Source organism: Danio rerio, chromosome 21 (genome assembly GCF_052040795.2).
Source record: "Danio rerio strain M-AB ecotype USA chromosome 21, GRCz13ab, whole genome shotgun sequence".
Taxonomy (NCBI): domain Eukaryota; kingdom Metazoa; phylum Chordata; class Actinopteri; order Cypriniformes; family Danionidae; genus Danio; species Danio rerio.
Window position 1 is genome coordinate 48,621,179 of NC_141041.1, and position 13,731 is coordinate 48,634,909.

Sequence of the window (13,731 nt, forward strand, 5' to 3'; positions counted from 1 at the left end):
ATGACAAGACTAAAGGCCTGTGATGTATGATGTGCACATGTGTGTCTTCAGGCGTCTTTACTCCTCTAATGACCTCAGCTGGAGAAACACGTGCAGCATCTTAAGGCCAGAGGTCAGCCCACAGCCAACACAGTGCATTATGGGGGACAAAAACAACAACACTGCTCACTTCAGATCTCATCAGCGCAGGAGGGTTAGACTCGGCTCTGCTTCTTCATTTTACCCTCCGCTGCTGATGTCATCCTGCTGACTAATATTCATTCACCACAGTGATATGAAACAGTCACTTCTGGAGCTACTTCAGCTCTGTTTATTTGAAAATATCCCTAGAATGAGGAAATGTCAGTGTATTAGATGTCAAATTGACGTTGGTTTGAGATGTTGGCTAGATGTTGAATTTTGGTTAGTTAATGCCACAACCTAAAAGCAACCAAATATCAACATCCACTGAAGTAAGACTTTGATGCTGTATGGATGTCATATTTTGATGTTCAAATTATGTTGGGTTTTGGATAGTTAATGCCACAACCTAAAGCCAACCAAATATCAACGTCAGCTGACATCAGTATTAGACATCAAATTGACGTTGGTTTGAGATGTTGGCTAGATGTTAATTAACACCACAACCTAAAACCAACCAAAAATCAACATCTAGACTTTGATACTGTATGGACGTCACATGTTGTGTTAAGATGATGTTGGGTTTTGGTTAGTGTCACAACCTAAAACCAACTAAATAACTCATCAGCAGAACAAGAGTGAGCTTTATACGGGCAGAATCTTTTTAGTAGCTTAAATAAAACTCAAAATAGTTTATACGTTTTCATTCAAGGCTTAAAATGCAAATGTGATCCATTAGAGTCACTGGTTTTGTAAACAGCTACGGCCTCTTATATAATGCATCCACCATAAGACAGAGAAAATATAAATTTTCAAACCATATAAACATCCCTTCCCAGAGATGGGTTGCAGCTGGAAGGGCAACCGCTGTGTAAAACTTATGCTGGATAAGTTGGCGGTTCATTCCGCTGTGGTGACCCGCGATTAATAAAGTTACTAAGCCTAAAAGAAAATGAATGAATGAATAAACATCCTAACATTTATATATTAATTAATAATATAACCAACGGGGGGGCGACACGGTGACTTAGTCGTTAGTACTGTCGCTTCACAACAAGAAGATCGCTGGTTCGAGTCTCAACTGGGTCAGAGGGCATTTCTGTGTGGAGTTTGCATGTTCTCCCCGTGTTGGTGTGGGTTTCCTCCGGGTGCTCCGGTTTACCTCACAGTCCAAACACATGCGCTGTAGGGGAACTGATGAACTAAATTGGCTGTAGTGTATGTGTGTAAATGAATGTGTATGGGTGTTTCCCAATACTGGGTTGCAGCTGGAAGGGCATCCGCTTTGTAAAACGTGCTGGAGAAGTTGGCGGTTCATTCCAATGTGGTGACCCCTTACGAATAAAGGGACTACGCCGAAGGAAAATGAATGAATGAATATAACCAACACTTATAAAAATGACAGGGTCAACAATCTGTGTAAATCTGCTGAGTTCTCAGCGAGCACAGATTCTGTGTGAGCCTACAAACACGAGACTAACCACATCTGCACAGCTCACATGACCAGACACACACACACATTCAGTTCTTCTTCAAACAGCATCGCACACACACACACAGTGCAATTCAGTACAAGCACAAGATCAAGAGTAATTCATTTATCAATGTGTTTATTGTGACAAGAAACAGTGGATTTGACATATACATTTATTGTGCATGAATAAAAAAAATAAGCTGTTTATGATTATAAAACTTGACAGAAAGGACGACAGATATTTATTAATTTTAATATCTACTGTACATCAACACTTAATTCAGTCATAACACAATACACTGCAGCCACGGGTGTTCGTTAAGGCTGCGTTTATTTGTAAAACAATACTGAAATATTATTACAGTTCACCATTTTTGATAGCTTTTCTATATTTTCATTATACACTCATCGACCACTTTATTAGGTACACCTGTCCAACTGCTCATTAATGCAAATTTCTAATCAGCCAATCACATGGCAGCAGCTCAATGCATTTAGGCATGTAGACATGATCAAGACGATCTGCTGCAGCTCAAACTGAGCATCAGAATGGGGAAGAAAGGGGATTTTAGTGACTTTGAACGTGGCATGGTTGTTGCTGCCAGATGGGCTGGTCTGAGTATTTCAGAAACTGCTGATCTACTGGCATTTTCACGCACAGCCATCTCTAGGGTTTACAGAGAATGGCCTGAAAAAGAGGAAAAATCCAGTGAGCGGCAGTTCTGTGGGCGCAAATGCCTTGCTGATGCTAGAGGAGAATGGCCAGACTGGTTCCAGCTGATAGAAAGGCAACAGTAACTCAAATAAGCACTTGTTACAACCGAGGTCTGCAGAAGGGCATCTCTGAACACACAACACCTACGAGTAAGGTGTACCTAATAAAGTGGCCAGCGAGTGTATAACACTGTATTGTCCAGAAATGGTGACTGAACGTGTGCAGATGTTCATTTTTAACATCTACATCAACACTTTTATCACACAGATTTACAAATTACGCATCTGATGCATAAACAGTTGGAAATTATGGAAATTTTGGCCTCTCTTGATGATTTACATTCCTATAAATAACACACAGATTTCAACATATACCCCATGACTTACAATATTACATAATTATTCAGTTTCACAGGGAAAAAGCAGAACATCTTATTCAGTTATTATACACACTTATATATATATATATATATATATATATATATATATATATATATATATATATATATATTATATATATATTCATATTTCTATTTAAAATCTTCTCATGTGTTGAGTAAAGACATTCCTGTAGCCCACTGAGAAGAAGCGTTCAATTAGATCAGTTAATCAGTTAACCATATTCGTTCAATTACTATTGGCTTATAAATATTAACGCAGATGCTCCAAAATATTCCAGTCAGGTCACTTAATTAATATTCATGATCAAGCCTTCAATGAGGAAAACATTCAGTCTTCCAGCCAATTGGCATAGAATTTTACGTTGCATCATTAAAATGAATAATCATGATTAATTAATAAATCAAGACCCTCACCATAGTAACATTTGCAATTTCTCCACTAATTGTGGAAAACTATTCATTTACTGAAATCTTTCAAATGTAAATCAAATCAACTCAACTCTAATTAATATTTAATATATTAATTGATCAATATACTCAATAATATATTAATATTTATTCTATTTTGGAAGAAGCCATATTGAACACACTCCTATTACTATCGTTCTATGAATATTCATTTCCATAATCATCCTAATTAATATTTATGATCAAGCCTTCATTGAAGAAATCGCTCGGTCTTACAGCCAATCTGGACACAGAATGTCACATTGTCTCATTAAAATTAATAATCAAGACCTACACCATAGTAACAATCTCAAATTTTCTAATTATAGAAAAACTGGTTATTTACTGAAATCTTCATAGTGTAAATCAAATCAACTCATTAATATTTAGTTTCATATTTTGTCATTTAAACAATGGTCATGTCTTGAGAAAAAAACATTTCTGGAGCCCAGTGGGAGTGTCCCGGAGGAAGCCTTATTGAACGCATCGTCTCATAAATATTAATGAGGATTCTCCATAACCATCCAATCAGGTCACCTAATTAATATTCATGATCAAGCCTTTAATGAGAAAACAATTCAGCCAATCAGCATAGAATTTTACGTTGCATCATTAAAATGAATAATCATGACCTTCACCATAGTAACATTCACAAACTCTCCAGTAATTATGGAAAACTGTTCATTTACTGATATTTTGTGTAAATAAAACTAACTAATTAATATTAAATATAATGATATAAAATTTATTTGCTTATTAATATTTAATATATTTTGGAATAATCCATATTGAACACACTCGTGAAATTACTATCGGCTTATGAATATTAATGCGGAAGCTCCATAATCATCCTAATTAATATTCATGATCAAGCCTTCAATGAGGAAAACATTCAGTCTCCCAGCCAATTTGCATAGAATGTCCAGTTTCATCATTAAAATTAATAATCAAGACCTTCACAATAGTAACATTCTCAAATTTTCTAATTATGGAAAAACTGGTTATTTACTGAAATCTTCATAGTGTAAATCAAATCAACTCATTAATATTTAGTTTCATATTTTGTCATTTAAACAATGGTCATGTCTTGAGAAAAGAACATTTCTGAAGCCCAGTGGGAGTGTCCCGGAGGAAGCCTTATTGAACGCATCATCTTATGAATATTAATGAGGATTCTCCATAATTAATCAATCAGATCACTAAATTAATATTCATGATCAAGCCTTTAATAAGGAAACAATTCAGTCCTTCAGCCAATCAGCATAGAATTTTACGTTGCATCATTAAAATGAATAATCATGACCTTCACCATAGTAACATTCTCAAACTCTCCAGTAATATGAAAAACTATTCATTTACTGATTTTTTTAGTGTAATTAAAATTAACTAATTAATATTAAATATGATAATATAAAGTTTATTTACTTTTTGATTTTTTATATATTTTGGAATAATCCATATTGAACACACTCGTAAAATCACTATCGGCTTATGAATATTAATGCGGAAGCTCCATAATCATACTAATTAATATTCATGATCAAGCCTTCAATGAGGAAAACATTCAGTCTTCCAGCCAATTATCATAGAATGTCCTGTTTCATCATTAAAATGAATAATCATGACCTTCACCATAGTAACATTCTCAAACTCTCCAGTAATTATGGAAAACTGTTCATTTACTGATATTTTTAGAGTAAATAAATTCAGCTCATTAATATTTAATATATAAATTATATGCTCATTAATATTTAATATATTTAGGAAGAATCCATACTGAACACACTCGTGAACTACTATCGACTTATGAATATTAATGCATATGCTCCATAATCATTCTAATTAATATTCATGATCAAGCTTCAGAGGAAAACGTAGTCTTCCAGCCAATCAGCACAGCATTTTATGTTGCGCCATAAAAATGAGTAATCACCTTCACCATAGTAACGTTTGCAAATTCTCCACTAATTATGGAAAACTATTCATTTACTGAAATCTTTATAATGTAAATCAAATCAGCTCATTCATTTTTAACATATTAATTTATCATTAATATATTAATATTTCATATATTTTAGAAAAAAAAACATATTAAACACACTCATGCAATTACCATCATCTCATGAATATTAATCTCCATAATCCATCCTAATTAATATTCATGATCAAGCCCTCATTGAAGAAATCGCTCAGTCTTTCAGCCAATCAGGACACAGAATGTCACATTGCATCATTAAAATTGATAAATCCTAACATACACCATAGTAACATGTACAAATTCCCTACTCAAATATGAAAAATTATTCATTTAACGATCTTATTTTTACAAAGTATGCTCATTTAAGAAAATACATTTGATGTCAATCGATGTCTATGTGGCACTGGCTCGTCCCTCTCACCTCTGCCATCTTCACCCATAGAAATAAACCTGCCTTTGGTCTTTTTCTTCATCCCCAGCACTGGATTTGCAGGAAAAAGACGACCTTTCAGGTGTTTATGTGGGTCAGAGTCATCCCTGACCTGAAGTGGCTCCTTGAAATTAGCTTTGGGGTCTCCGAGAAGCTCCCTCAGCTGTCCCGAAACCCCTTTTTGCAGGTAATGATAGGGTTTTTTCCCATAGTTGTCTCTTAGGTTTCTATTGGCGCCATATTTATGGAGTAGAAGGTCAATTATTAAGAGCTGATTGTGGATGGCGGCGATGTGCAGTGGCGTGTAGCCACCGTTAGACTTCCCATTGACATCCACAGCATGACCACCTCTCCTGGAGAGCTCAATAATCCTGCAGACCATGTCAGCGTTTCCACATTTGACAGCCCAATGGAGAGCCGTGAATCCAGACATGAAGTCTTTCTTCTCCGCTAACTGAGCGTCCCTCAGGAGGAGACCGTACACTTGGCTCCAATGTCCGGCGGCGGTTTTTACTAGCCACTCGTGGTCAGTGGAGTCAAGTAGACCATGATCAAGATCCTTTAACTCACTGGCTGGTTTGTGTCTTCTTACCTGTGGAGAGCTGGATATCAAGCCCGTATTTGTCTTTCTCGTGAATTGAGGTGAAGGTTGAAGCTCTTGTATGGAGTCAGGAACTGCTAAACGCTCCGGTGATGGCTTCTTGTTATGTGAGATCTCTATTTGAGGCATTCGTAAAGGAAGAGCGAAGGGTTTGTTTTGCTTAGGTGCCTCAGGGTCAGACTTCAGCGGTATGGTGAATTGCTTCGGTTTAAAGTCCACACTCCTTGATCTTTCCAAAGCATTTTCAATGGGAGAACGTGGTGTGGTGGTGTCTGAAGCCTTTGGTGAAGATCTGCTCGATGCTAACTCAGCATTTTGAGTGGTTTCTTCTTCCTCAGGAAGCAATCCTCCTTCTTCTCTTGGTGAGTTCTCATCATCTCTAGCTTTTAGTAAATGACTGTAGACTTTCCTGAGGACTATATACTTGGTGTTCTCGATTTCTTTCACGACAGCGATGTTGTTGACAAACGCCTTGAAGAGATCTCGATTCTGCTTCTTTTCTGCTGGATCACTGCAGTTCAGTGTCTCTTTAAAATTGCTCAGGAGCTCAGTGTTTTTCAGCTTGCCTCCATTTTCTAACAAGGTGTTTAAAATCGCCTCTTGTGTCAAAGCCATTTCTTAATGCGTCCCAGGTGTAAACATACCTTGACACGACGTCTCTCTCGGATTTTCTCGACGACACCTGGACTGCAGACACGCCCTCACCTGTTTTCCGGAATCTGTTCTCATTTACATAACAAACAAACTCAGACGTGGGTGTGGGCGGAGCTAATATGTGGAATATTTACTCCATTTTAGAATCATTCGTGAGGAAAAAATATTAGTTTACTAATTATATACAAAATAAGACTTACTCAACATAATTATATGAATGACAATAAAACACAATGCGTGTGCAAACCATTTACACGTATGTTTACCTCATTAAATCAAATCACTATCATTAAATCAAATAATTATTATTTAAACTTACATGTTTTTCTTTATTAACAAGATTTTTACGTCTTGAAAGAAAAACATTCCTTAAACCCAGTGGGAGTTTCCAGGAAGAAACCATATTCAGAGCGTCCACGCAATTACGAATCCTAGTACGACGAACGTCATAGTATGAATATTAATCCTGACGCGTCAACCTGAACCAATCAGGTTGCCTAATTAATATTCATGATTAAGAAACGTTCTGCCTTACGGCCAATCAGGCGCAGAATTCCGCGCTGCGTCGTTAATATTAATAAATAAGGCCTTCGCCATAGTAACGTTCGTAAATTCTCCAGCCACAGTGAGCGAGTGTGTGTATGTGTGGACGGTGAGTGAAACGAAGGCAGCTCCCTTTCGCCTTATAAAAACACATACATTCCTCATCATGGCGGCCACGGATGTAGACATATTTTCTGTGAGTACCATTTTAACTCAATTCTCCCTTCCGGAAAGCCGTTTTCTCATAAACGTCCATAGGGTTTGTGTGTGTAATGAAAGACTAGCACGAGCGCTACGTTACTCCGGTTTAGCCCAACAGACTCTCCTCATTGAGCAGCACACAATTTATTTACTGATTTATTATGTGTACTACACATCAGATCAGCTGTGTTTTTGTCTTTATGAGTTTATTCTGACTTTACATTAATGGCTTTCTTGTATGTTGTTTGTTGTGAACATCTCTTTATTTACAGTCGTACACCACATTGCGTTTTACTATTGGTGTATTTCAGTAGTATACAGATTTGCAGGACATGATAGCCTCTGAAATCACTAATTTATCACTTTGTTTTGATATTTTTTAGTGTTTTACACTTTTACTCCCCAAATTTCCTTTGAAACATCATTAGAATGGAGATGTGTGATCCTAAACCTCAAAAAACAGTCATTAAATATTCATTTTTTTAAAGAAATTGAGAAATATGTACACACACATCACCTGAAAGCTGTATAAATATATTTGTTTTTCTGATGAATATTTTGGAATATTTAGTTGAGATATCACCTTTAAAGTTGAACAAACTAGATTGTGGTAAAATTGGTTTTATATTTCGCACATTCGTTCTGTTTATTTACAGCTTTATTATGTGTACTACACATTAGGTCAGATTTGTTTTTGTCTTTCTGAGTTTATTCTGAGTTTACTTAATGTTTAATGGCTTCCTTTTATTTTAATGGCTTTTTCTCTTTATTTGCAGCCGTATACTAAATATTGCATTTTACTATTGGAGTATTTCAGTAGTATGCAGATTTGCAGGACATGATAGCCTCTGAAATCACTAATTTATCACTGCTTTGACATTTTTACTCTCCAAATCCCCTTTAAAACATCCCTAGAATAGATATATGTGACACTGAACTGCAAAAACTAGCCATCAAGTGTCCATTTTTTGCAAACTGAGAGATATGTACACAAGCATTACCTGAAAGCTGTATAAATATATTTGTATTTCTGATGAATATTTTGGAATATTTGGCTGAGATACAGCTGTCACCTTTAAAATTGAACAAACTTAACGTTTAACGGCTTTCTTGTTTGTTGTGAACATCTCTTTATTTGCAGCCGTATACTACACATTGCGTTTTACTGTTGGAGTATTTGCGTAGTATGCAGATTTGCAGGACATGATAGCCTCTGAAATCACTCATTTATCACTTTGCTTTGACATTTGTTGTGTTTACTCTCCAAATCCCACTTGAAACATCACTAAGATAGAAATATGTGACCCTAAACCACAAAACCAGTCATCTTAATTTGCCAATGGATATTCGATGTATACAAACATCACCTGAAAGCTGTATGTGTCCATTTGGTCTTCTGATATACACTATGGCTGAGATACAACTATTGAAACCTCTGACATCTGATGTTTAAAATAAATCAAAATACAGAAACAAATGACCATTAAATTTCAACAAAGTATATTTAGGTGAAGTTGGTTATTTCGCACATTCATTCTGTGACAACTTGTGACAGTCTCGCTATATTGTTTAACAATAACATCACATAACATTCGCGGACTTTCAGAGGCTCCGGAATCAGTGCGGTTACGTCATCAAAATTTGACAACGCTGATTTGACAAAGAAACGCTCGTCACTGTGTCTCCGGACAAACCAGACATGATACATTGATGCATTGTCCCTCCTCCATGCCCAGATTGGTTCAAACTCGCTATATCACAACCAATAAGCATAGGTTTCACTTTTGTTTGTGGACCAACAATGAGCTTTTTGAACAACACAGAATGAGAGATAGGCATACATTTCTGTGCGGCTAAATAAATCGCAAAAAAAAAGTTTTGCATGAAATAATTCTCATACTAAGTACTTTTGCATGCACAGCAGCACAGAAACATGACAAAACAGTGACACAGCAAAGACGAACTGCTGCTCTTGCTGTTTTCAAAAGACGCAAATGAAGGTGCAGCTGTTTGTCTGCATTGCAGACAACCATATCCAAATCCATATCCACAGACAACCATATCCATGCTGGCACATAAAACCTAAGGATGTTCCATATTGAATCTAGTTTCGTTATGTAACTATTTATAGTATAGTAAATATTTATATCTATTTTTTTACTGAGGATTTGCACCATGTTTATTTGGACTTTATTTGGACTTTGACACATTATTTATTTTTTTCTTATTTTTTTATTAGTTCATTGTAAGTGGTGTTGTTCATAGTAACTAAAAATATATTATTTGGAAAAAGTCAAATTTGCTTCACTGTTCTATTATTTTGTAACATACCGTATACCGCGAAACCGTCAAACCGTGGTATTGTTTTAGACGATAATCATACCGTAAAAAATTCATACCGTTACAACCCTACTTGCCAATGCATATTACTAATCAAAAGTTAGAAAATTTAGAACATTTACAAAATATCTTTACGAAACATGATCTTTACTTAGATTTTTTGGCATAAAATAATAATTTTGACCCATATAATGTATTTATTACTAATTTCTACAAATGTATACGTGCAACTTAATACAGATTTTGTGATTTAGCATCACATATATGTGTGCTATGAAAAGCTACCTTTATCCATGCTATGTTTAGTAAAATTTGGGGCCAACATGAGGCTTCTCAGTCTATTGAGGTAAACTTGGTTTTATATTCACACATTCAGACTTTCTCCTTAATATAATTTCAGAAAAATCATCATAAATCATATTAGCAGCCAATGACTGTCAAAGTACATTGTTTAGAGTCAAATAAATAGTGCTAATGTTGTTTTCAAGTCATACTTGCATGTGATTTCTGACAGAATATTCAAAGCACGATATAGGGAGTGTGTCACAAGTTGTCACTGAACGAATGTGCGACAATACAAACCAACTTTACCTCAGTTCTCAGTCTGAGATCACAGATAAGTGTGACCAAAATACTGATGATGGTCCCACAGTCTCAGCAAGACATTATTTGCTAATTATGACATCTTTGGTGTCGTTGAGAATTAGGATGATTGCATGAAGAGGTATTTTAGTTTGTTTTACATAAAGGGTGTTTTAAGTGCTGGTAATCTGATTCTGCTGTCCACCCCAGCAGGCTTCTTAACTTCCTTGATCTTTCTTAATGTCCTTAAGCATGACTTCCTTGGTCAACAAGCTTGACCAGAAAGACTGTGCTCTTTCTGTGTGACTTCAAGCAGATCTATACACACTCATTTTTTTGCTGCTTGTTCAAACTACTTATCAATAATGAGCTGAAACAGCACAATTCTTAAGCTTTTTTTTGGACAACCTAATTGTTTTATGTTCAATCTACTTATATTACAAAGATTTAATTGATTTATGTTGGGTCAGCATGAAGGAAGTGTGTGGAACCCTGCATTTCTTTTACTGTGCACTAGTGTTTTCATGATTAGCGGTATAAAACAACTACGGTAGATATTTTTGAATGTTATTAGTAGGGCTGGGCCGATAAATTATAAAATTTATGTCAATAACAATAATTAGCTCTGGGCTGTTGTACTCTGTATTGATCTAAGAGCCAATCACACAGCAGAAATGTGCAACAATGGGCATCTAGAAGTGTATTGGTATTAGAGATGCCTTAACGTGTGTGTGATTTATTTTATAACAAAGCCACAATAATATTGATAAATGCAATAAATATTTTATTTATATACCTAGTGTAAAACTCTACTATAGCAAATGTCAATCTTGGTATGAAAAAAATAAAGTACTTTTCATTAAAGTAGTGTAACCCTTTCTAGTTTTTGTGTGTAGACTTGTATTTTAGGGTACTGTAAAAATACTAAGAAAATGTCTCTCAGTGTTTTTAAACTATTATATTTGACTCACCAAATTTACACTATGGCCAATTTCACATCTGTCACATCCAGGGCTTGACATTAACTTTTTTGATCACCAGCCACTGTGGCTAGTAGATTTCCAACATTACTAGCCACTCGCCATTTTCACTAGCCACACTTTTCTTGTTGGGAAAATATATTTTATATGCATAAATTTGACTTTCACATGCTAAAATTACTTGACTTAGATGTTGTGTTATGTCCACATGTCTTCTTATTCATTTAACTTCTTGTGTGTATTTTAACTTCTTGTGTGTGTCGTGTATTAGCTTGCTCAGTGTACATGAGCAAATGGGTTGTGTCGCAATGCAATCAGTTTTTATTTCACGACTTTTCAGGGCTCAAAATTAAGGATTTACCACATTTATCTCTGACCACACCAAATAAGAATTTCTTTGCCACAAATTTTTAACGTGTCAAATCAAGGAAAATATAGCGTTATAGGTGCACTTCTTAATTCAACAAAACTTTTCTTTAAAAAACATTCAATTTAAAAAAAGAATGATTGTCATAAATCTAAAATATGCACAGTAATCTGTCCAGGATAAAAGTCCCAGATCAGCTGTTAACAGCACAAAAACGGGGAGTTAATCTCCCATTAAAGCAATGCTGTTGTAAAAAATATAATTAAACCATATTAACAAGAATAACTGTGAGCGAAAGAAAGCAGGTGAAACATATCGGGTTTAATAATGAAAGGATGTTCACGTGCACACAGTTAATATAAGCATTTTAATAATCTGTTTTATTTATTATAATAATAACTTAATTTAATTAAATTTAATTGAATAATTTAATTTTATATAATATAATATTTTTTATTTAATATATCTGTTTAAATTTTTTTTATCTTGAGCTCTTGAAAGCAGCAGGACTGTCTGTGGATGAACGATCATCGCTCCTTGTCCAGTCTATTTCAAAGGGAACAGATCGCACTAGTTGCCCTTCTTCTAGGCATGGTCCCTTTGCCTAAGTAAACGGGAGCGCGCGCGCTTTTTAACAGTTGCGCATCACATCACATCACCTATGTGCGCGAGTGATCATCCTCTCGTTCGGTATTTACCATCTTTTTTGCTGTTTTGCTTGCGCGAACACAGTTATTTTTGTCTGTCGTGCTGCTTATCGATTCTAAGATCACATTTGCACGAATATTGGGCCATGCTTATTGTCGAACCCTGCTTTTAAGAAAACTACACTTTGTAGCAGATTTCCAACCAGCCAAAGTGGCTAGTGGAGGTGTCTGTCTTACCCGCCACAGCTGAACTCTACCCGCATTTGGCGGGTTGGCGGCTGTTAATGTAAAGCCCTGGTCACATCCATAACGGAAAGCTGTCACATCCATAACGCAGCTTTTTCCTCGTATATAAAAATGTCTAATAAGATAAAATCAATCATGTTTGTTCTATAGAAAGCAACTCTTCTCCTTTTAATTACATTTTCGTTTCGGGTTGTGCGGTTTAATTCACAGAAGTATGTTGTATTACTGTAAACTCTCAGATTTTTTTGGTCAAATCTAAAACGCTTGTTTATATTCTTCATTTATAATATAAAATATGCTTATGGATTAATATTTTTCTGATCCCAGAACTCTGTGGTTAGATGTTTTGGAAATATAAGCAGATGTTTCAATAAAATGTTAGCATATGCTTTTTCAGTTTTCACTGCAAAAGTCACATCCATAACACTGGAATTGCTCTATACACTTACATCTCTAAAGTTCCAGCATCTTCTCTGACATAGCTGTGTCGTGAGTACTGTGCCTTCATTTTTGCAGCATAGATTCCTGAGAAATGCTTTGGGAATTCTTTTCCCATTCCTTAGTTTGATGAAGCCTTCTGGATTTGAGGGAAACTAGTTTGGGTTGGAGGAGGATTAGCTGATCATGCTTTGTAGGGCAGGCTATAGTAGATCATTAAATGGTGCGTTGCTTTAATAAGTCACGTTTAGACTTTGAAAGTTTGAAGCCTGGCGTTCATTGTGTCAGGCTGAATGAAATGCAAAGCGTGCTTTCATAGTCGATGCCTTTTGCTTAGAGGTTTGTGTGGTTTTAGCTGCCATATTGATCAGCTGCATTGAGCTGTGGAGGGTCAATGTTAATTCTAATTACATGGACCAAGCTTTAAGGGGTAGTTCACCCAAAAAATTTCATTTAAGTGCTCTCATATTAATCAAGTGACTTTTTTTGTGAAATTTAATGGGCCATCCAGCTCAAAAAAATCCCATAGAAGGGCTGTATGTCCAGTAAAATAGTTGGCGTATTTCAT

General features: G+C 35.6%; 2 protein-coding genes across 3 annotated transcripts in view; one reads left to right on the forward strand and one right to left on the reverse strand.

The window, feature by feature from the left end:
- Positions 1-4,699: 4,699 nt before the first annotated feature.
- On the reverse strand, positions 4,700-6,849 carry sowahaa (sosondowah ankyrin repeat domain family member Aa). The gene has a single exon (XM_087301950.1). The coding sequence runs from the start codon at positions 6,778-6,780 to the stop codon at positions 5,497-5,499; it is 1,284 nt and encodes a 427-aa protein (XP_087158076.1). The 5' UTR covers positions 6,781-6,849; the 3' UTR covers positions 4,700-5,496.
- A 592-nt stretch (positions 6,850-7,441) lies between these two features.
- The window catches only part of septin8a (septin 8a), a 46,708-nt gene continuing 40,418 nt past the window's right edge, over positions 7,442-13,731 (forward strand). The window contains exon 1 of one of the 2 annotated variants that reach the window (XR_015519431.1): positions 7,442-7,558. Coding sequence is in view for 1 of the 2 variants with exons in the window: in NM_001115117.1 (NP_001108589.1) it covers positions 7,529-7,558 (30 nt within the window). In the remaining variant the exon portion in view is untranslated. 2 annotated transcript variants of the gene reach the window in all.